At 38.9% G+C, this 24,933-nt stretch overlaps 1 protein-coding gene across 2 annotated transcripts; it reads right to left on the bottom strand.

The window, feature by feature from the left end:
• Positions 1-249: 249 nt before the first annotated feature.
• Positions 250-8,444, bottom strand: Or5ac19 (olfactory receptor family 5 subfamily AC member 19). Of its 2 annotated transcripts, XM_063270669.1 has the most exons (3): positions 7,557-8,444; positions 2,095-2,111; positions 250-411 (listed from the first exon to the last, which is right to left on the bottom strand). In XM_063270669.1, the coding sequence occupies exons 1-3, from the start codon at positions 8,442-8,444 to the stop codon at positions 372-374; spliced, it is 945 nt and encodes a 314-aa protein (XP_063126739.1). In that variant the 3' UTR covers positions 250-371. The 2 variants fall into 2 exon arrangements, with proteins under 2 accessions (XP_063126739.1, NP_001000530.1); NM_001000530.1 differs by lacking the exons at positions 250-411; positions 2,095-2,111 and having other exon boundaries at positions 7,521-8,444.
• Positions 8,445-24,933: the final 16,489 nt, after the last annotated feature.

Below are 24,933 nucleotides of genomic sequence, written 5' to 3'. Positions count from 1 at the left end.
CTGGATTTGTAGAAAGATATTGTGTAAATTTGGTTTTGTCATGGAATATCTTGGTTTCTCCATCAATGTTAATTGAGAGTTTTGCTGGATACAGTAACCTGGGCTGGCATTTGTGTTCTCTTAGGGTCTGTATGACCTCAGTCCAGGATCTTCTGGCCTTCATAGTTTCTGGCGAGAAGTCTGGTGTGATTCTGATAGGTCTCCCTTTATATGTTACTTGACCTTTTTCCCTTACTGCTTTTAATATTCTTTCTTTATTTTGTGCGTTTGGTGTTTTGACAATTATGTGACGGGAGGTGTTTCTTTTCTCGTCCAATCTATTTGGAGTTCTGTAGGCTTCTTGTATGTCTATGGGTATCTCTTTTTTTAGGTTAGGGAAGTTTTCTTCTATGATTTTGTTGAAGATATTTACTGGTCCTTTGAGCTGGGAGTCTTCACTCTCTTCTATACCTATTATCCTTAGGTTTGATCTTCTCATTGAGTCCTGGATTTCCTGTATGTTTTGGACCAGTAGCTTTTTCCGCTTTACATTATCTTTGACAGTTGAGTCAATGATTTCTATGGAATCTTCTGCTCCTGAGATTCTCTCTTCCATCTCTTGAATTCTGTTGGTGAGGCTTGTATCTACAGCTCCTTGTCTCTTCTTTTGGTTTTCTATATCCAGGGTTGTTTCCATGTGTTCTTTCTTGATTGCTTCTATTTCCATTTTTAATTCCTTCAACTGTTTGATTGTGTTTTCCTGGAATTCTTTCAGGGATTTTTGTGATTCCTCTCTGTAGGCTTTTACTTGTTTATTAATGTTTTCCTGTGCTTCCCTAAGTGTGTTCATGTCTTTCTTGAAGTCCTCCAGCATCATGATCAAATATGATTTTGAAACTAGATCTTGCTTTTCTGGTGTGTTTGGATATTCCATGTTTGTTTTGGTGGGAGAATTGGGCTCTGATGATGGCATGTAGTCTTGGTTTCTGTTGCTTGGGTTCCTGCGCTTGCCTCTCGCCATCAGATTATCTCTAGTGTTACTTTGTTCTGCTATTTCTGACAGTGGCTAGACTGTCCTATAAGCCTGTGTGACAGGAGTGCTGTAGACCTGTTTTCCTCTCTTTCAGTCAGTTATGGGGACAGAGTGTTCTGCTTTCTGGCGTGTAGTTTTTCCTCTCTACAGGTCTTCAGCTGTTCCTGTGGGCCTGTGTCTTGAGTTCATCAGGCAGCTTTCTTGCAGCAGAAAATTTGGTCTTACCTGTGGTCCCGAGGCTCAGGTTCGCTCGTGGGGTGCTGCCCACGGGCTCTCTGCAGCGGCAGCAACCAGGAAGACCTGTGCCGCCCCTTCCGGGAGCTTCAGTGCACCAGGGTTCCAGATGGTCTTTGGCTTTTTCTTCTGGCGTCCGAGATGTGTGTGCAGGGAGCAGTCACTTCTGGTTTCCCAGGCTTGTCTGCCTCCTCTCTGAAGGTTTAGCTCTCCCTCCCACGGGATTTGGGTGCAGAGAACTGTTTATCCGGTCTGTTTCTTTCAGGTTCCGGCGGTGTCTCAGGCACAGGGGTCCTGCCGCTCCTGGGCCCTTCCCCACGGGAGCCCAGAGGCCTTATACAGTTTCCTCTTGGGCCAGGGATGTGGGCAGGGGTGAGCAGAGTTGGTGGTCTCTTCTGCTCTGCAGCCTCAGGAGTGCCCACCTGACCAGGCGGTTGGGTCTCTCTCTCACCAGGTCTGGGAGCAGAGAGCTGCTGCGGGCCGGGGATCCGCGGGTGTGGGACTTCTGGTAAACACAGAACGTGCCCGGTCCTAGAGAAATTCTGCTTTCCTGTGTCCCAAGCTCACCAGGCAGCTTTCTTGCAGCAGAAAATTTGGTCTTACCTGTGGTCCCGAGGCTCAGGTTCGCTCGTGGGGTGCTGCCCACGGGCTCTCTGCAGCGGCAGCAACCAGGAAGACCTGTGCCGCCCCTTCCGGGAGCTTCAGTGCACCAGGGTTCCAGATGGTCTTTGGCTTTTTCCTCTGGCGTCCGAGATGTGTGTGCAGGGAGCAGTCTCTTCTGGTTTCCCAGGCTTGTCTGCCTCTCTGAAGGTTCAGCTCTCCCTCCCACGGGATTTGGGTGCAGAGACCTCAATGTTTTCTTATGCTGAATAGAACTCCATTGTGTATATGTACCATATTTTCCCCCAATACTTCCCCAATTCTCCTACAGCTTTATTAGAATATTTTTAAGTTATAGGTTTTTATTTACAAGAAGATATTCAATCTGGGCTTTACTATTTGGTTAAAACAAATAAAACACACAAAACTTAGTGACACACTACACAAAAACAACATCTTGAGTTTGGGGAGAATGCATTTCCACGTGATTTGTGAGTAACTCCAAATTATCCTGGTGGTGAGTGAATGTTCACTGTGCATTTCACATTTAGCCTTTGTGCTTTGTCAGCACTGTGTACACGTCAGGCACCATGCTGGGATGAAGCTCTGTCGCACGATAAGTTGGACTATATCACACATTTTCTTGAACTATTTTTTTATGACAATCAGGAATATATCAAACACTCCCAGAACTTCAGGGTTTTCTGAAGAAAATTCTTCAGCCCTAAAAGCTATAGCTTCTTTTAAAAGCAATACCCTATGCCATGTCACATGGTTATAAGGTATACATCTGGCATTTCTTCTGCATTTTAGGATGAAGACATAAAACACCTGATTCCCTACCTTATAAACAACATATGTGAAAAAGTTAGATCAATTGGACAGTCCTAAAATGGGAGGTTTTGTAAAGTCCATTTGAGATTAGTGAAGATTCTTTAAAATGTTATATGTAAGAAAGAGCTCTCTTGGTGCTGAGATTGATTGGTTGAAAGTGGCAAGGCCAAAGGAATCTAATCCCCTTCTACTTGAGTTGGAAACAACCTTGCAGTCTTTCAAATGTTAGATGGATAATAAAAATTTGGTACATATGCACAATAAAGTTCTATTCAGTTTTAGAGAACATTGAGATCATGAAAATTTGCAGGAAAAGTAATAAAACTGGAAAATATTTAACTGAGTCAACACAGACCTAAAAGTAATTTTCTCTCTTTGTGGTTCTTAGTTGGAGGCTTTCAGTTTGAGCATATAACCTAATTGCTGCAGAAGCCAGGAAAGTAGAAGGAGAACATGTGAAAGAGGGAGAGAAGAAGAATCCTAGAATAATAGGGGTAATAATAAAACACAAGTTTTATGAGGGGAAAATAGAAAATACTAGGGTGAGAATTCTAACTATGGAGAGAAGATGGAAGTTAATAGAGAAATGGGGGGAGAACAGAGAGATAAGTAATCCTTGGGGTATTTCAAAAAGTCATGAGGAAAAATTAAATGTAGTGTAATTCAATTTAATTGGATGTCTCGAATGGTCCCAATGAGAATCTAACAAAAACATCCATCCCAGACATCTGAAACCTCCCTTTAAGTTGTTTCAAGGAGGAGTTGGAGGGGAGAAAGTTAAGAGATGGAATGATGTAAATATATTTATTGCTCGAGTGTGACATTTTCAAAAAATATATTTAAAGTTAAAAAACAGCTAACAAAGAACTCAAGAAGGTAGACACCAGAGAATCAAATCACCCTACTAAAAATGGGGTACAGAGCTAAACAAACAATTCTCAGCTATGAAATATCAAATGGCTGAGAAGTACCTAAAAGAAAATGTTCAACAACCTTAGTAATGAGGGAAATGCAAATCAAAACAACCTTGAGATTACACCTCACACCAGAGACAATGGCTAAGATCAAAAGCTAAGTGGCCAATAGATGCTGGCCAGGATGTGGAGAAAGAGGAAAACTCCTCCACTTTTGGTGGGATTGCAAGCTGGTACAAACACTCTGGGAATCAGTCTGGAGGGTCCTCAGAAAATTGGACATAGTACTATCTGAGGATCCAGTTATACCACTCCTGAGCATATACCCAAAAATGTTCCAAAATACAACAAAGAAATATGTTCCACTATGTTCATAGCAGCCTTATTTATAACAGCCAGAAGCTGGAAAGAGCCCAGATACCCTTCAACAGAGGAATGGATACAGAGAATGTGGTACATCTACACAATGGAATATTCCTCAGCTATCAAAAACAATGACTTCATGAAATTCATAGGCAAATGAATGGAACTAGAAAATATCATCCTGAGTGAGGTAACTCAATCACAAACACCCATCCACCAACCCACCCACCCCACCCCCACTTCTCCCCACACACAAAAACATACATGGTATGCATTCAGCCCCAAAGCTACAATTACCCAAGATACAATCCACCTACCACATGAAGCTCAAGAAGAAGGACCATCAAAGTGTGAATGCTTCATTCCTTTCTAGAATGGGGAAGAAAAATATTCACAGAAGGAAATACGGAGATAAAGCTTGGAGCAAAGACTGAAGGAAAGGCCATCCATAGACTGCCCCACCTGGGGAACCAGCCCATATGCATACAAGCCACCAAACCCAGACAACATTGCTGATGCCAAGAAGTGCATGCTGACAGGAACCTGATGTAACTGATTCCTGAAAGGCTCTGCCAGAGCATGACAAATACCGAGGCAGATGCTCGCAGCCAACCATTGAACTAAGAACTGAACTGAGAACGCTGTTCTCATTCGAAGAGTTAGAGAAAGGATTGAAGGAGCTAATGAGGTTTGCAACCCCACCAGAACAACTATAACAACCACCCAGAGCTCCCAGGGACTAAACCACCACCCAGGGAGAACATATGGACAGACCCATGCCTCCAGCTGCATATGTAGCAGAGAGTGGCCTTGTTGAGCGCCATTGGAAGGAGAAGTCCTTGGTCCAAAAAAGCTGGACCTCCCATTGTAGGGGAATGCCAGGGTAGGGAGGCAGGAAGGGGTGCTAAGTTGTAGGGGGCACCCTCCTACAAGGCGGGGGAATGGGAAAGGGGGTTTATTGACAAGAAACTGGAAAGGGGATAACATTTGAAATGTAAATAAAAAATCCAATAAAAAATAAATTAACAGCCAAGCCAAACTTGGGGTTTAAAGCAAACAACAGGAATGGATGTTCTCAAGCTCTTGCTGGGCAGGGGTAGACAGCCAGTGGGCCTATACCCATTCACTATGTGTGAGACTACACAAGGACATACATATTGTATTATCTTTCTGTAATATTTATTTTTCATATTCAGAATATCATCCTAGAGAATTTGTTTCATTCATGTTAGATAGTTCCCCAATCTGTTTACAATAAACCACACAATATAATTAATTCACTGAATGCTGTTTTAGCTCTTGTGTCTATACTGTCTATAGTAGGGGTTGAAATTATCAACAAATTTTTATTGATAACTCCATCAATTTGTCATATTAAAGAGCCCAACCACAAGTCAAGGCAAAATTACAGATGAATGAGTAAGCATTTGTCTATGAAGTAATATGATATCTGAGTATTTTTGTTAAAGAGGACTATAGTGGATAATAACAGCTGAATGAAAAGTTGAAAATAAAAAATATTTTGACATAATTATATAATGTTTGTAAATTTTAAAAGGATTGTCTTTTGGGTCTGCATGAATATATGTGCACCATGGGAAAGTTTTGGTGCTGATGTGAATCTGAAGACAGCATGTGATCGTCCAGAAACAAGAGTTCGAAGATGTGAGCTGTGAAGTGGATGCTGAGAACTGAACTTACATCTTCTACAAGAGCTACAGGTACTCTTAACAACCGAGTCCATTTGTATGATTTTAGGGATATAAAAAGACATTTTGATGACACAGATTTAAAATGGGAATTTGGATTAAAATATATTATAGCATGTAAAGGAAAAGAAAGACATGTATTTTTACATATAAACTGTGAAAAATGCATTGAGGACAACTGTAACACATCAGCAATGTGTTACATTAGCAAGAGGACTTTTTTAAAGGGAAGGAAATAAATTACAGTGTTTGCAAAAAGATTTTCGACATTATTGAAATTTCCTACAAATACAAATATTTTTGGTTTTAGTTTTGGTTTTGATTTGATTTTCTTGTTTAGATGGGGTCTTTTGCTTGTTTGCTTGCTTGCTTGTTTTGTTTGTTTGTTCGTTTTTGTTTTGTTTGTTTTCATTTTTCAAGACATAGTTTCTCTATGTATACCTGGCTAGCCTGGAATTCACTCTGTAGATGAAGCTGGTCTTGACATCAGGATCTGTCCCCTCTGCCTCCAGGGTGTCATGTGCTGCCATGTCCTGCTACAAATAAATTTAAGACAAGAATAAATTTAGCTACCTGGGGTGATTTTAAAAGAACCTTTGTCACAGAGAAACTATGCCTATTTATTTTAGGGTGAGATGCACATGGTGACTTTTTCCAATAATGTGCATATTCAACTGGGTTAAGTTACAAAAAAAATCATATACCTATGTCTTTAAAAGACAACACTTAGCTATATCTTTATAAGACACAATCAGTTTTGTTGGAACCACTGACATGGCAAAAGGAACCTGCTTCAAAAGAGTAGACTGAAAATACCTGTTAGCTATCTAATTACTTAATGTTAATTCTTTTGATATGATTATTTTTCACAAATAAATTTGGTGGAAGAATATAATTGGTTGTTTTTAAAGAATGAATCAAAGATTTCTACAAAAAGCACTCAGATAAATTAAAATATACAGTTATGACAATGTATTATCAATTAATTTACATCTAATTTGAATGCACAATAATTATCTGTCAATAGCTTTTCAGTTCTACAGTTTTAGGTGCCAAGTCTCTAATGAGCTCTTAAAATTCACTTGCCAACTCTTACTAAAATTGATAGAGACAATCATGTCATTTCAGGCAGCTCTATGGGATTACTTTTGTCTGCACTAAATTTTATAATTATTGAATATATATTCAGAAATCTTGATAAAAATAGGGTTCTGGGCTCTATACAAAAGATATGTCAAATTTTATAGCTGAATTATTCAATTTTTCTTCTATCAATAATTTTTTTTATAATTCAATTCCATTTTTCTTTTTCCCTGTTATCCAATAGTACATGTCTTCTCAAGAACGCATTCCACCATGAAACTATTTTTATCAATCTATCAATGTTGTTTAGTGAGGTAAAGGGTTGAAAACCTTGTTTACTTCTAGGTCCTGAGGGGTAAACTAGTCGCTACTGCACATGGCTAACACATTTGTTAGCAATGATCAGAGACATGTTCCAGCAAGTGTGGTCAGGATGCCACAAGAAAGTTGCAAATTCACATTTGTAAATTTGGAAGAACCAAAGAAAATGGTTAATTTAAAAAGCCAAATCTTCCAAAAACATAGAGGATATTGTTTCTAGAAGAGGTGTTCATGAACTGCACTACCAGAACTTCAATGAAGCCATATGAAAGGAATCACTAGGGCATCAGACATAAAAGTCAAAGCTGGACATCCCCAGCAAGAGGATACTGACCCTGCAGTATAATGACAAAGTTCTTATCATTTCATAGGACCTATTTTTTCTGTTAATGTTACATCTTATTTTTTATAGAATTATGAGGGAGACTTGTCTAAAAAATTATACAATGATCAGTTATTCATTACTCTTCTAAAAGCACATATAACCTCTTTGTTCCTCAGACTGTAAACAAATGGGTTGAGAAGGGGGATTATTACTGTATAAAATAAAGAAAGCATTTTCTCTTTGTCTCCCACTGGTCCAGACCCAGGACAAACATAAATGAGAAAAAGAGTTCCATAGAACAAAGAGACAGAAAGCAGGTGGGCACTGCATGTGGAGAAGGCTTTGCTTCTGCCCTTCTCAGACTTCTTTCTCAGGATGGCAAAGAGGACATGGATGTATGAAACCAAGATGGTTACAAAGGTGAAGGCTTGTATAGAAATTGAAAAGATTAAAAGCACAAACATGTTAATAGTTGGATCAATGCAAGAAATGTTGAAAAGTTGTAAAATTTCACAGTAATAATATTGTATAATGTTGGATCTGCAGAAAGTCAGTCTAAATAGCAAACCCACATGAATTGCCAAGTGCAGAACACCAAGTAAGTATGTCACAGCTATAAAGTGAATACAGAGTCTGTTAGACATCAACACTGGATAGAGCAAAGGGTTACATATGGCCACATAGCGGTCGTAGGCCATCACTGATAGGAGAAAGCATTCTGTGGTTGCACTGGAACCCATAAAATAAAACTGAGCAAAGCACTCAAACGGGGATATCTCATGGTTTTCAGATAAAAAGTTGACAAGCATTTTGGGAGTCACAGAGGATGTAGTGCATGAGTCAGCAAAAGCCAAGCTGCTGAGGAATAAGTACATGGGGGTGTGGAGGTGAGAGTCCTTCCAGATGAGAGCAATCAGTCCGAGATTTCCCACCATGGTGATGAGGTAGATGACAAGGAACAGTAGGAACAGGGCAACCTTCAGTGCGGGATGCTCTGTGAGTCCTGTGAGGATAAACTCAGTGACCAGAGTGCGGTTTTCTTCAGCCATGTCTGAGCTGGACAATCACTAAAATGAAAGAATCAATAAAGACAGAGTTCCAGAAAAATTATAAAATTGTTGAAATCACTGTCACTATCCCAAATGGATGGTTCTCATGCCAGACTTTAAAATTCGGAATTTGTCTACTATGCATTGAAACTTTCACCTAATTAAAAAACAAACAATAATACACCTAAAGTAATATGTATGTTTAGTGGAAATCCTTTTAAACACTACAAATGAAGTTTGTGTTTGCAGTGTTTAGAACTGAACAACTTGTTAAAACTCATGTGAATAAAACAGATTGCTACACCAAAAGTACAAACAGTAAGATTAGTGGAATGTGTCTTAAGTGATATTGAACTAGAGTTCAAAGATGTAATAATCAAGATACTAAGACACTGTATAATAAGGAAGAGGGTTGTGCACTAGAACAGATGTCAGATTCTAAGTAAAGACAGATTTAAAAATAAACGCATGTGTTTATCCTGTAGGAAAGAATGATTGATGTGGTAGGTGATGTTGTCATTGTCATCTGGAAATATATAGAAATCAATTCTTGTTACATACATTGCATATTCCTAAATGAAAATAAAGAACACAACACACACAAACACACCCCCAATCATGTATGTGACTAGCATAAATTAAAATGCATCAAAGTGCTCACTGATAACTAAGGTGAGGAAATTGATGCTTTCCTGTATCACTTGTAGAATCCTAATTGCAACTGCCTTTGAGAAATCAACCTAACAGAATCCAATTTATTTGAATTACATACATTTATTAGTCATCCTACTGTTCTTTTAGTTATACCATAGAAATATAAGCAACACTGGATAAAAACAAATATACAAAAAATATACAATTCATTTCTGGTCAAGGTGCAATGAATAGAAACAGGTGGGATATGTCATAGTGCTGACATGACACAACCACAAGAAACAACAATCACAAGAAAGAATTATCATCAATTGTATTATCACAATGTATACTATCGAAGAAGACCAAATATACAGAAATAAAAATAACTATGACAATTCTGTAGCCAAATAAGCTATAATTTTAAATATTCATTTGTTAATAGGTTATTTTCATATTAAAAATGTGGATAAATATAAAATTAATAATTCTGATTTTTATGGCATAAGAGTAGAGGCTTGGCTGAGGGAAATAGGCAACAAAGAGAAGGATAAGTCAACTAGAATTTTGTAAGGACAAACTCATGTAAATAATGGTACACAAAATTGTATCTGTGTACATGCTCACTCAATATGTATATATTAAGGGGTGTGTGAAAAATGTCTTGAAACATATTAATAAGACTTGAGAACAGCAAAGTCCTGAGGCTGTTCTTTCCAAAATTATTGTATTTATTTACATTTCAAATGTTGTCCCCTTCTAAGACCTCCCTCCATAAGCACCCCACCCCATACCCCCTCCCCTCACCCCCTCCCCTCACCTCTAAGAAGGTGCTCTCCACCCCACCCACCCACTCCCACCTCACCCCTATCACATCCCCCTTCTCCAGGGCATCGAGCCTCCACAGGGCCAAGTGCCTCCCCTCCTACTAAGGCCAGACAAGATAGTAATCTTACGTAGTAGGATATTTTTTGTAATGTAAAAATTAAGAAGTATAATTTAAAATTTTGTGCATTAAATTAAATAAAATACAGAAATAACCTCCAGGGAAATTGTCCTAGGTCTTTACATTTTATAGGTAAGAAAATTTTCAGCATTGGTAATACATATATTTGTAATATTGCAAACTTACCTATAATTATATACATAGGGATCACAAAGAATGTTTTTGAAAATCTTACAAGTTTAATAATGTTATTAAGATTTCCTCTGTGTGCATCTGCTTAAAATATAAAATTTATATTTTCAAAAATTATGTGAATGAGATGATATCTTTTATATTTTGGAGTTTTGGAAAGAACTTCAATTTTAATTTTATTTTTCTTGGATATTTTATGTATTGACATTTCAAATGTTATTCCCTTTCCCCCTCTCCCATACCTCCTCCCCTCTCCCTTCTTCTATGAAGATGCTCCCACTCCCACCAACCAGTCCCACCTCAACATCCTGGCATTCCCCTACATTGGGGAAATGAGCATTAAATTTTTATATGAAAAATTTAAATAAAATGAATAAATAAAAGCACAAATATTGTCATATATTTTCAAATATGAAAATATTTATGTGAGCTAAAAGGTCCAGAGATTTTCTCTTACATAATTTTTAAATAAATAGAAGTTTAATTCTCAGAATTGAATATCAGGATAAGAAATAATTTTGAGCTGTGATTCTATCTGACAAAAAAATAAATAATGAAACTTTTGAGAATTTTTTACTTTTAAGTATAGCATCGTAATCATTCCAGGAGACAAAAATATATGATACAAATTCCAATTCCTAAGATATTTGGCCAGATATGACTATTCCAAGTGACTTCATATATTGTAATGTATAATTGATCTTAGAATTAATAACTTTTAACTTAATAGTTAAATAATACAGTAATAATTATGCAGCTTAGATGCTATGTAATATACTAGGAGACAAGCCAAACTTGTGGTGGTTGCTTTTGTTCCTTTAGTTCTGTTCTTGTGATTCTATAAACTTGAAGAAATTTTATGTCTCTCAACCACAGATGTCATAAGACTGAGTTTATCATTCATAAAAATTACAAATACATGAGATTTGCAAGATAACCATGTCTTAATTAAGAAAACTTTTCTCTTAATAACTTGAATTTTCATGTCATTATTCAATTTTTGCTGTTGTTTTGCGAATCAGTGGAAACCATCTCAATAATGGTGTTAACAATGAAATATATTGAATAATTGAAATATATATTTTCAGACTGTCATTCATCTGTGCCTGTCCTATCCCCTTAGCAGTTGGTGATTTTTACAAAATCTTCTGTAACATTTTAATTTATGAAAATCATTTTGTACATTTACAAATTACAAAGGTAAACAAACAATAATCTGGAACTCTGCTTTCTCACCCAATTCCTGTAAAATACTTGGAAACTGGAAATGTACACACTTTCTGGAACTTGTATAAAATATATGGAGGGAAATGGTATCTGTAAGCCAGTTCCCCCTAGAAACTCCAAAATGAAAAAATTTAGCATCTTTTCTTCTACTGCAAACTGATTCTTTAAATCATCTTCGAATTCTCTCAAGTTCCCCAGCCATTCCCAGCAGAATAAAGTCAAAACTTGTTCCAATGGGCATTGAGAACAAATCTTCAAATCGTGCACATAACTAGTTACAATAAAAATGCACTGTGTCATCAGAGTTCACAGGGGAAATGGTTTTACAAAAATCACCAAGCAAAACTTACAATGAGTTTATTTTCACTCCTCCTAGTCACAGCTACCTAATTAACTTGTTATTAATCTGGAAGTCCCAAAGATACCTTAGAGAACACATGTCCAAATCTGACAAATATCTTTCCATATTTTCCCTCCAAATCCAATGTTCTTCCAGTGTTCTGAGTCCAGAAAAAGAGCTACCAAATACACAAGTCATAAGCCATTCACGTCATACTGTAAGCTTAACTCTGTTGTTTCAATAATGTCCAATGCATCTTAGTTTGCATTTTTATATGGAGATTTTTCTGCCATCATAATTCATCTCAGAATCATTGTTATAGTTTTTACTGCCTACACATAAACATTACTCTCTCATTACAGTGATTCTTGTAACAGAGTCATCCAGTTTTCACAAGTACGACATTCATAAAATTCACATATCATCACCACCCAGAACATACATCATTCTTCATACTTAAAATGTATAACTTTCTGTGAAGAAAAGACTACAGATACATTAATGGGCTTAATTAAAAATGAAAAACGTAACTAATGATGTTATGTAGTCAAAATGCTTTTGATTGGCAGAATGAGACTTTACTTCTCTGCCTCACATATATTATATAATGTGTACTGCTGATGTGTTACAGTTGTCCCCAATGCATTTTTCATAATTTATATGTAAAAATACATGTCTTGCTTTTCCTATATATGCTATAATATATTTTAATTCAAATTCCCATTTTAAATCTATGTCATCAAAATGTCTTTTTCTATCCCTAAAATCATACAAATGGGCTCAGTTGTTAAGAGAACTTATTGCTCTTGCAGAAGTTTTGGCAATACCAAAGGCTTCTTCTCTCATTGGTGTCTAACAAGGCCATCCTCTGCTACATATGCAGCTAGAGCCATGGGTCTGTCCATGTATAGTCTTTGGATGGTGGTTTAGTCCTTGGGAGCTCTGGTTGGTGGGTACTGTTGTTCTTATGGGGTTGCAGGCCCCTTCAGCTCCTTCAATCCTTTCTCTTTTGGGCTAATATCCACTTATCAGTGTCTGCATGTCATTTGTGGGCTTTTTTCTGTTTCTTTCTGTTTGTTTGTTTTTGTGATTGTGTTACTTCACTCAGGATGATAGTTTCTAGTTCAATCCATTTCTCTGTGAATTTCATGAAGTCATTGTTTTTAATAGCTGAATAGTACTCTATTGTGTAGATGTAACACATTTTCTGTATCCATTTCTCTGTAGAAGGACATCTGCTTTCTTTCCAGCTTCTTGATATTACAAATACAGCTGCTATGAACATAGTGCATTATATGTCCTTGTTGTATGTAGGGGCATCATTTGGGTATATACCCAGGAGTGTGCCCAGGAGTGGTATAACTGGGTCCTCAGGTGGTACCATGTCCAATTTTCTGAGGAACCTTGAAACTGAATTCCAGAGTGATTTTATCAGCTTCCAACCCCACCAACAATGGAGGAGTGTTCCTCTTTCTCCAGCATCTGTTGTCACCTAAGTTTTTGATCTTAGCCATTGATGTGAGGTGGAAACTAAGTGTTGTTTTGATTTGCATTTCCCTGATGACTAAGGATGTTGAACATTTCTTTAGGTACTTCGAAGCCATTTGATATTCCTCAGCTAAGAATTCTTTATTTAGCTCTGTATCCCATTTTTAATAGGGCTATTTGATTCTCTGATGTCTAACTTCTTGAGTTCTTTGCTGGCTGTCCTAAGGATTACTTATCTCTCTTTTCTCCCCCATCTCTGTATTAAATTCCATCTTCTCTCCATAGTTAGAAATCTCACACTAGTATTTCCTATTTTCCCTCTCATAAAAGCTGGGTTTTCTTATTATCCCTACTTTCCTGGCTTCTGCAGGCATCAGGCTACATACTCAAATCTAAAGCATCCAAACTAAGATCCACAAAGAGAGAAAAATATATTTGGGTCTGTGTTGCCTCACTCATAATATTTTCCAGTTTTATTCCTTTTCCTGCAAATTTTCCTGATCTCAATGTCTCTAAAACTGGATAGAGCTCCATCGTGTATATGTACAATATTTTTATTATCCATTCAACATTTGAAAGAGTGCAAGGTTGTTTCCAATTCAAGTAGAAAGGTTCCTTTGGTCTTGTCACATTGAACCAGTCAATCTCAGCACCAAGAGAGCTATTTCTTACATATGATAATTAAAAAACTTTTCACTAAACTCAAATGAACTTTACAAAACCTTCCATTTTAGGACTTTATAATTAATTTAACTTTTTCACATATGTTGTTTATAAGGTTGGGAATCAGGTGTTTTATGCCTTCATTCTAAAACCCAGAAGAAATGTATACCTTATAACAATGTAACATGGCATAGGGTATTGCTTTTAAAAGCAGCTATCGGTTTGGGCTGTAGAATTTTCTTCAGAAAATCCTGACGCTCTGGAATTGTTTGATATACTCCAGATTGCCATAAAAATAGTTCAATAACATGTGTGTATAGTCCAACTTACCGTGCGACAGAGCTTCATCCCAGCATGGTGCCTGATGTGCACACAGTGCTGACAAAGCACAAAGGCTAAATGTGAAATGCACGGTGAACATTAACTCATCACCAGGATAATTTGGAGTTACTCACAAATCACATGGAAATGCATTCTCCCCAAACTGAACATGTTGATTTTGTGTAGTGTGTCACTGTTTGTGTGTTTTATTCGTTTTAACCAGTTAGTAAAGCCCAGATTGAATATATTCTTGTAAATAAAGACTGATAACAAAAATATTCCAATAAAACTGCAGGGATATTGGGAAAAGACCAAAACCTGAAAGAAACCAATATTTTAATATTGTTCAGTTTGTATTTTCCTGGGGTGGAATTAATTTTCTGTAGAGGGCCGCAATAACATGCGCCACCACTAGATGGCGCTGGCTTCCACTGCGCCCCACGTGGAAGGCCAAGTCAGTCAAGATGGCGCCAGCCTTCGCTGCGCCAGCTGGCCCCCATCTCAGGAAGTTAACTGTGTGCATGTGCAAGAGTGCCTTCCTGCCAGGTCTTTGGCATTCCGGGGCGTGCCTGATGAGATCATGAGTAAGCAACCAATCAGGTGTGGATGCGTGCGCGAGGGTTAAAAAGGCGTGCCTGGCCGTTGCGCGGGGCTTCTCCATGAGATAGGAATAAAGTATCACTCATAGCAAGAATTTCTATATCTCGCGTGCTTCTTGCCGGCAGAAAGTCGCGCGTGGGACAATTTTCCGTTTTGTATGACAGTCAATATGATTATTTTTCCAACTTGATTGGACAGTTACACTTAACACGGGACACAACAAATCTATGCATGTCCACAGAAAGTAGATGCATTCCCCAGGAAGTTCATGCACAGTTCCCACTATTCAAAGCGGTCTATTCAAGGCAGAAGAGCCTTTGTACAAATGCATATTTTTCCAGAATTTTTGGTGTAACTTCTAATCAAAAAATTGGAAGATTTATCAGATAAAGACATTTCATATAAAGTTAATGCTAAGTTAATCTTAATATCATGATATAAAAATTTTGCAAGTACTTATGTATTTTTTTTTTATTAACTTGAGTATTTCTTATATACATTTCGAGTGTTATTCCCTTTCCCGGTTTCCGGGCAAACATCCCCCTCCCCCCTCCCCCCTCCCCTTCCTTATGGGTGTTTCCCTCGCAACCCTCCCCCCATTGCCGCCCTCCCCCCCCACAGGCTAGTTCACTGGGGGTTCAGTCTTAGCAGGACCCAGGGCTTCCCCTTCCACTGGTGCTCTTACTAGGATATTCACTGCTACCTATGAGGTCAGAGTCCTGGGTCAGTCCATGTATAGTCTTTAGGTAGTGGCTTAGTCCCTGGAAGCTCTGGTTGCTTGACATTGTTGTACATATGGGGTCTCGAGCCCCTACAAGCTCTTCCAGTTCTTTCTCTGATTCCTTCAACGGGGGTCCTATTCTCAGTTCAGTGGTTTGCTGCTGGCATTCGCCTCTGTATTTGCTGTATTCTGGCTGTGTATCTCAGGAGCGATCTATATCCGGCTCCTGTCGGTCTGCACTTCTTTGCTTCATCCATCTTGTCTATATGGGTGGCTGTATATGTATGGGCCACATGTGGGGCAGGCTCTGAATGGGTGTTCCTTCAGTCTCTGTTTTAATCTTTGCCTCTCCCTTCCCTGCCAAGGGTATTCTTTTTCCTCAATTAAAGAAGGAATGAAGCATTCACATTTTCATCATTTGTCTTGAGTTTCGTTTGTTCTAGGGATCTAGGGTAATTCAAGCATTTGGGCTAATAGCCACTTATCAATGAGTGCATACCATGTATGTCTTTCTGTGATTGGGTTAGCTCACTCAGGATGATATTTTCCAGTTCCAGCCATTTGCCTACGAATTTCATAAACTCGTTGTTTTTGATAGCTGAGTAATATTCCATTGTGTAGATGTACCACATTTTCTGTATCCATTCCTCTGTTGAAGGGCATCTGGGTTCTTTCCATTTTCTGGCTATTATAAATAAGGCTGCTCAGAACATAGTGGAGCACGTGTCTTTTTTATATGTTGAGGCATCTTTTGGGTATATGCCCAAGAGAGGTATAGCTGGATCCTCAGGCAGTTCAATGTCCAATTTTCTGAGGAACCTCCAGACTGATTTCCAGAATGGTTTTACCAGTCTGCAATCCCACCAACAATGGAGGAGTGTTCCTCTTTCTCCACATCCTTGCCAGCATCTGCTGTCACCTGAGTTTTTGATCTTAGCCAATCGCACTGGTGTGAGGTGAAATCTCAGGGTTGTTTTGATTTGCATTTCCCTTATGACTAAAGATGTTGAACATTTCTTTAGGTGTTTCTCCGCCATTCGGCATTCCTCAGCTGTGAATTCTTTGTTTAGCTCTGAACCCCATTTTTAATAGGATTATTTGTTTCCCTGCAGTCTAACTTCTTGAGTTCTTTATATATTTTGGATATAAGGCCTCTATCTGTTGTAGGATTGGTAAAGATCTTTTCCCAATCTGTTGGTTGCCGTTATGTCCTAACCACAGTGTCCTTTGCCTTACAAAACCTTTGCAGTTTTATGAGATCCCATTTGTCAATTCTTGATCTTAGAGCATAAGCCATTGGTGTTTTGTTCAGGAAATTTTTTCCAGTGCCCATGTGTTCCAGATGCTTCCCTAGTTTTTCTTCTATTAGTTTGAGTGTGTCTGCTTTGATGTGGAGGTCCTTGATCCACTTGGACTTAAGCTTTGTACAGGGTGATAAGCATGGATCGATCTGCATTCTTCTACATGTTGACCTCCAGTTGAACCAGCACCATTTGCTGAAAATGCTATCTTTTTTCCATTGGATGGTTTTGGCTCCTTTGTCAAAAATCAAGTGACCATAGGTGTGTGGGTTCATTTCTGGGTCTTCAATTCTATTCCATTGGTCTATCTGTCTGTCTCTGTACCAATACCATGCAGTTTTTATCACTATTGCTCTGTAATACTGCTTGAGTTCAGGGATAGTGATTCCCCCTGAAGTCCTTTTATTGTTGAGGATAGCTTTAGCTATCCTGGGTTTTTTGTTATTCCAGATGAATTTGCAAATTGTTCTGTCTAACTCTTTGAAGAATTGGATTGGTATTTTGATGGGGATTGCATTGAATCTGTAGATTGCTTTTGGTAAAATGGCCATTTTTACCATATTAAACCTGCCAATCCATGAGCATGGGAGATCTTTCCATCTTCTGAGATCTTCTTCAATTTCTTTCCTCAGTGTCTTGAAGTTCTTATTGTACAGATCTTTTACTTGCTTGGTTAAAGTCACACCGAGGTACTTTATATTATTTGGGTCTATTATGAAGGGTGTCGTTTCCCTAATTTCTTTCACGGCTTGTTTCTCTTTTGTATAGAGGAAGGCAACTGATTTATTTGAGTTAATTTTATACCAAGCCACTTTGCTGAAGTTGTTTATCAGCTTTAGTAGTTCTCTGGTGGAACTTTTGGGATCACTTAAATATACTATCATATCATCTGCAAATAGTGATATTTTGACTTCTTCTTTTTCCGAAATGTATCCACTTGATCTCCTTTTGTTGTCTGATTGCTCTGGCTAGAACTTCAAGAACTATATTGAATAAGTAGGGAGAGAGTGGGCAGCCTTGTCTAGTCCCTGATTTTAGTGGGATTGCTTCAAGTTTCTCTCCGTTTAGTTTAATGTTAGCAACTGGTTTGCTGTATATGGCTTTTACTATGTTTAGGTATGGGCCTTGAATTCCTATTCTTTCCAGGACTTTTATCATGAAGGGGTGTTGAATTTTGTCAAATGCTTTCTCAGCATCTAATGAAATGATCATGTGGTTTTGTTCTTTCGGTTTGTTTATATAATGGATCACGTTGATGGTTTTCCGTATATTAAACCATCCCTGCATGCCTGGGATGAAGCCTACTTGATCATGGTGGATGATTGTTTGGTTGTGCTCTTGGTTTCGGTTTGCCAGAATTTTATTGAGTATTTTTGCGTCGATATTCATAAGGGAAATTGGTCTGAAGTTCTCTTTCTTTGTTGTGTCTTTGTGTGGTTTAGGTATAAGAGTAATTGTGGCTTCGTAGAAGGAATTCGGTAGGGCTCCATCTGTTTCAATTTTGTGGAATAGTTTGGATAATATTGGTATGAGGTCTTCTATGAAGGTTTGATAGAATTCTGCACTAAACCCGTCTGAACCTGGGCTCTTTTTGGTTGGGAGACCTTTAATGACTGCTTCTATTTCCTTAGGAGTTATGGGGTTGTTTAACTGGTTTATCTGTTCCTGATTTAACTTCGGTACCTGGTATCTGTCTAGGAAATTGTCCATTTCCTGAAGATTTTCAAGTTTTGTTGAATATAGGTTTTTATAGTAAGATCTGATGATTTTTTGAATTTCCTCTGAATCTGTAGTTATGTCTCCCTTTTCAATTTTGATTTTGTTAATTTGGACGCACTCTCTGTGTACTCTCGTTAGTCTGGCTAAGGGTTTATCTATCTTGTTGATTTTCTCAAAGAACCAACTTTTGGTTCTGTTGATTCTTTCTATGGTCCTTTTTGTTTCTACTTGGTTGATTTCAGCTCTGAGTTTGATTATTTCCTGCCTTCTACTCCTCCTGGGTGTATTTGCTTCTTTTTGTTCTAGAGCTTTTAGGTGTGCTGTCAAGCTGCTGACATATGCTCTTTCCTGTTTCTTTCTGCAGGCACTCAGCGCTATGAGTTTTCCTCTTAGCACAGCTTTCATTGTGTGCCATAAGTTTGGGTATATTGTACCTTCATTTTCATTAAATTCTAATAAGTTTTTAATTTCTTTCTTTATTTCTTCCTTGACCAAGTTATCATTGAGTAGAGCATTGTTCAATTTCCACGTATATGTGGGCATTCTTCCCTTATTGTTATTGAAGACCAGTTTTAGGCCGTGGTGGTCCGATAGCACGCATGGGATTATTTCTATCTTTCTGTACCTGTTGAGGCCCGTTTTTTGACCAATTATATGGTCAATTTTGGAGAAAGTACCATGAGGAGCTGAGAAGAAGGTATATCCTTCTGCTTTAGGATAGAATGTTCTATAAATATCCGTTAAGTCCATTTGGCTCATGACTTCTCTTAGTCTGTCTATGTCTCTGTTTAATTTCTGTTTCCATGATCTGTCCATTGATGAGAGTGGGGTGTTGAAATCTCCCACTATTATTGTTTGAGGTGCAATGTGTGTTTTGAGCTTTAGTAAGGTTTCTTTTACGTATGTAGGTGCCCTTGTATTTGGGGCATAGATATTTAGGATTGAGAGTTCATCTTGGTGGATTTTTCCTTTGATGAATATGAAGTGTCCTACCTTATCTTTTTTTTGATGACTTTTAGTTGAAAATTGATTTTATTTGATATTAGAATGGCTACTCCAGCTTGCTTCTTCTGACCATTTGCTTGGAAAGTTGTTTTCCAGCCTTTCACTCTGAGGTAGTGTCTGTCTTTGTCTCTGAGGTGTGTTTCCTGTAGGCAGCAGAATGCAGGGTCCTCGTTGTGTATCCAGTTTGTTAATCTATGTCTCTTTATTGGGGAGTTGAGGCCATTGATGTTGAGAGATATTAAGGAATAGTGATTGTTGCTTCCTGTCCTATTCATATTTGGATGTGAGGTTATGTTTGTGTGCTTTTCTTCTCTTTGTTTTGTTGCCAAGACGATTAGTTTCTTGCTTCTTCTAGGGTATAGCTTGCCTCCTTATGTTGGGCTTTACCATTTATTATCCTTTGTAGTTCTGGATTTGTAGAAAGATATTGTGTAAATTTGGTTTTGTCATGAAATATCTTGGTTTCTCCATCTATGTTAATTGAGAGTTTTGCAGGATACAGTAACCTGGGCTGGCATTTGTGTTCTCTTAGGGTCTGTATGACATCAGTCCAGGATCTTCTGGCCTTCATAGTTTCTGGCGAGAAGTCTGGTGTGATTCTGATAGGTCTGCCTTTATATGTTACTTGACCTTTTTCCCTTACTGCTTTTAATATTCTTTCTTTATTTTGTGCATTTGGTGTTTTGACTATTATGTGACGGGAGGTGTTTCTTTTCTGGTCCAATCTATTTGGAGTTCTGTAGGCATCTTGTATGCCTATGGGTATCTCTTTTTTAGGTTAGGGAAGTTTTCTTCTATGATTTTGTTGAAGATATTTACTGGTCCTTTGAGCTGGGAGTCTTCACTCTCTTCTATACCTATTATCCTTAGGTTTGATCTTCTCATTGAGTCCTGGATTTCCTGTATGTTTTGGACCAGTAGCTTTTTCCGCTTTACATTATCTTTGACAGTTGAGTCAATGATTTCTATGGAATCTTCTGCTCCTGAGATTCTCTCTTCCATCTCTTGAATTCTGTTGGTGAGGCCTTTATCTCTTGTCTCTTCTTTTGGTTTTCTATATCCAGGGTTGTTTCCATGTGTTCTTTCTTGATTGCTTCTATTTCCATTTTTAATTCCTTCAACTGTTTGATTGTGTTTTCCTGGAATTCTTTCAGGGATTTTTGCGATTCCTCTCTGTAGGCTTCTACTTGTTTATTAATGTTTTCCTGTGTTTCCCTACGTGTGTTCATGTCTTTCTTGAAGTCCTCCAGCATCATGATCAAATATGATTTTGAAACTAGATCTTGCTTTTCTGGTGTGTTTGGATATTCCATGTTTGTTTTGGTGGGAGAATTGGGCTCCGATGATGGCATGTAGTCTTGGTTTCTGTTGCTTGGGTTCCTGCGCTTGCCTCTCGCCATCAGATTATCTCTAGTGTTACTTTGTTCTGCTATTTCTGACAGTGGCTAGGCTGTCCTATAAGCCTGTGTGTCAGGAGTGCTGTAGACCTGTTTTCCTCTCTTTCAGTCAGTTATGGGGACAGAGTGTTCTGCTTTCGGGCGTGTAGTTTTTCCTCTCTACAGGTCTTCAGCTGTTCCTGTGGGCCTGTGTCTTGAGTTCACCAGGCAGCTTTCTTGCAGCAGACAAGTTGGTCTTACCTGTGGTCCCGAGGCTCAAGTTTGCTCGCGGGGTGCTGCCCAAGGGCTCTCTCTGGCGGCAGCAACCAGGAAGACCTGTGCCGCCCCTTCCAGGAGCTTCAGTGCACCAGGGTTCCAGATGGCCTTTGGTGTTTTCCTCTGGCGTCCCAGATGTATGTACAGAGAGCAGTCTCTTCTGGTTTCCCAGGCTTGTCTGCCTCTCTGAAGGTTCAGCTCTCCCTCCCACGGGATTTGGGTTCAGAGAACTGTTTATCCGGTCTGTTTCCCTCAGGTTCCGGTGGTGTCTCAGGCAGGGGTCCTGCCGCTCCTGGGCCCTCCCCCACGGGAGCCCAGAGGCCTTATACAGTTTCCTCTTGGGCCAGGGATGTGGGCAGAGGTGAGCAGTTTTGGTGGTCTCTTCCGCTCTGCAGCCTCCTGAGTGCCCACCTGATCAGGCGGTGCGGTCTCTTTCCCACAGGGTCTGGGAGCAGAGAGCTGCTGCGGGCCCGGGATCCGTGGGCGTGGGACTTCCGGCAAACACAGGACGTGCCCGGTCCTAGATGAACTCTGCCTCTGTGTGTCCCGATCTCACCAGGCAGCTCTCTTGCAGCAGACAAGTTGGTCTTACCTGTGGTCCCGAGGCTCAAGTTTGCTCGCGGGGTGCTGCCCAAGGGCTCTCTGCGGCGGCAGCAACCAGGAAGACCTGTGCCGCCCCTTCCGGGAGCTTCAGTCGCTTTCTCAGCATCTAATGAAATGATCATGTGATTTTGTTCTTTCAGTTTGTTTATATAATGGATCACGTTAATGGTTTTCCGTATGTTAAACCATCCCTGTATGCCTGGGATGAAGCCTACTTGATCATGGTGGATGATTGTTTTGATGTGCTCTTGGATTCGGTTTGCCAGAATTTTATTGGGTATTTTTGTGTCGATATTCATAAGGGAAATTGGTCTGAAGTTCTCTTTCTTTGTTGGGTCTTTGTGTGGTTTAGGTATAAGAGTAATTGTGGCTTCATAGAAGGAATTCGGTAGTGCTCCATCTGTTTCAATTTTGTGGAATAGTTTGGATAATATTGGTATGAGGACTTCTATGAAGTGTGATAGAACTCTACACTGAGCCCGTCTGGTCCTGGGCTCCTTTTGGTTGGGAGACCTTTAATGACTGCTCCTATTTCCTTAGGAGTTATTGGGTTGTTTAACTGGTTTATCTGTTCCTGATTTAACTTCGGTACCTGGTATCTGTCTAGGAAATTGTCCATTTCCTGAAGATTTTCAAGTTTTGTTGAATATAGGCTTTTATAGTAAGATCTGATGATTTTTTGAATTTCCTCTGAATCTGTAGTTATGTCTCCCTTTTCATTTCTGATTTTATTAATTTGGACACACTCTCTGTGTCCTCTCGTTAGTCTGGCTAAGGGTTTATCTATCTTGTTGATTTTCTCAAAGAACCTTCATTTTCATTAAATTCTAATAAGTTTTTAATTTCTTTCTTTATTTCTTCCTTGACCAAGTTATCATTGAGTAGAGCATTGTTCAATTTCCACGTATATGTGGGCATTCTTCCCTTATTGTTATTGAAGACCAGTTTTAGGCCGTGGTGGTCCAATAGCACGCATGGGATTATTTCTATCTTTCTGTACCTTTTGAGGCCCGTTTTTTGACCAATTATATGGTCAATTTTGGAGAAAGTACCATGAGGAGCTGAGAAGAAGGTATATCCTTTTGCTTTAGGATAGAATGTTCTATAAATATCCGTTAAGTCCATTTGGCTCATGACTTTTCTTAGTCTGTCTACGTCTCTGTTTAATTTCTGTTTCCATGATCTGTCCATTGATGAGAGTGGGGTGTTGAAATCTCTCACTATGATTGTTTGAGGTGCAATGTGTGTTTTGAGCTTTAGTAAGGTTTCTTTTACATATGTAGGTGCCCTTGTATTTGGGGCATAGATATTTAGGATTGAGAGTTCATCTTGGTGGATTTTTCGTTTGATGAATATGAAGTGTCCTTCCTTATCTTTTTTGATGACTTTTAGTTGGAAATTGATTTTATCTGATATTAGAATAGCAACTCCAGTTTGCTTCTTCTGACGATTTGCTTGGAAAGTTGTTTTCCAGCCTTTCACTCTGAGGTAGTGTCTGTCTTTGTCTCTGAGGTGTGTTTCCTGTAGGCAGCAGAATGCAGGGTCCTCGTTGTGTATCCAGTTTGTTAATCTATGTCTCTTTATTGGGGAGTTGAGGCCATTGATGTTGAGAGATATTAAGGAATAGTGATTGTTGCTTCCTGTCCTATTCATATTTGGATGTGAGGTTATGTTTGTGTGCTTTTCTTCTCTTTGTTTTGTTGCCAAAACGATTAGTTTCTTGCTTCTTCTAGGGTATAGCTTGCCTCCTTATGTTGGGCTTTACCATTTATTATCCTTTGTAGTGCTGTATTTGTAGAAAGATATTGTATAAATTTGGTTTTGTCATGGAATATCTTGGTTTCTCCATCTATGTTAATTGAGAGTTTTGCAGGATACAGTAACCTGGGCTGGCATTTGTGTTCTCTTAGGGTCTGTATGACATCAGTCCAGGATCTTCTGGCCTTCATAGTTTCTGGCGAAAAGTCTGGTGTGATTCTGATAGGTCTGCCTTTATATGTTACTTGACCTTTTTCCCTTACTGCTTTTAATATTCTTTCTTTATTTTGTGCGTTTGGTGTTTTGACTATTATGTGACGGGAGGTGTTTCTTTTCTGGTCCAATCTATTTGGAGTTCTGTAGGCTTCTTGTATGCCTATGGGTATCTCTTTTTTTAGGTTAGGGAAGTTTTCTTCTATGATTTTGTTGAAGATATTTACTGGTCCTTTGAGCTGGGAGTCTTCACTCTCTTCTATACCTATTATCCTTAGGTTTGATCTTCTCATTGAGTCCTGGATTTCCTGTATGTTTTGGACCAGTAGCTTTTTCCGCTTTACATTATCTTTGACAGTTGAGTCAGTGATTTCTATGGAATCTTCTGCTCCTGAGATTCTCTCTTCCATCTCCTGTATTCTGTTGGTGAAGCTTGTATCTACAGCTCCTTGTCTCTTCTTTTGGTTTTCTATATCCAGGGTTGTTTCTACGTATTCTTTCTTGATTGCTTCTATTTCCATTTTTAATTCCTTCAACTGTTTGATTGTGTTTTCCTGGAATTCTTTCAGGGATTTTTGTGACTCCTCTCTATGGGCTTCTACTTGTTTATTTATGATTTCCTGGAATTCTTTCAGGGATTTTTGTGTCTCCTCTCTATGGGCTTCTACTTGTTTAATTATGTTTTCCTGGAATTCTTTCAGGCATTTTTGTGATTCCTCTCTGTAGGCTTCTACTTGTTCTCTAAGGGAGTTCTTCACGTCTTTCTTGACGTCCTCCAGCATCATGATCAAATATGATTTTGAAACTAGATCTTGCTTTTCTGGTGTGTTTGGATATTCCATTTTTGTTTTGGTGGGAGAATTGGGCTCCGATGGTGCCATGTAGTCTTGGTTTCTGTTGCTTGGGTTCCTGCGCTTGCCTCTCGCCATCAGATTATCTCTAGTGTTACTTTGTTCTACTATTTCTGACAGTGGCTAGACTGCCCTATAAGCCTGTGTGTCAGGAGTGCTGTAGACCTGTTTTCCTGTTTTCTTTCAGCCTGTTATGGCGACAGAGTGTTCTGCTTTCGGGCGTGTAGTTTTCCCTCTCTACAGGTCTTCAGCTGTT

Source organism: Rattus norvegicus, chromosome 11 (assembly GCF_036323735.1).
Source record: "Rattus norvegicus strain BN/NHsdMcwi chromosome 11, GRCr8, whole genome shotgun sequence".
NCBI classification, from domain to species: Eukaryota; Metazoa; Chordata; class Mammalia; order Rodentia; family Muridae; genus Rattus; species Rattus norvegicus.
This window is presented reverse-complemented; position numbering and strand designations above follow the sequence as displayed.

Excerpts from the sequence above, each read along its gene's own strand:
- Or5ac19 (XM_063270669.1), bottom strand. The coding sequence starts at position 8,444 with ATGGCTGAAGAAAACCGCACTCTGGTCACTGAGTTTATCCTCACAGGA.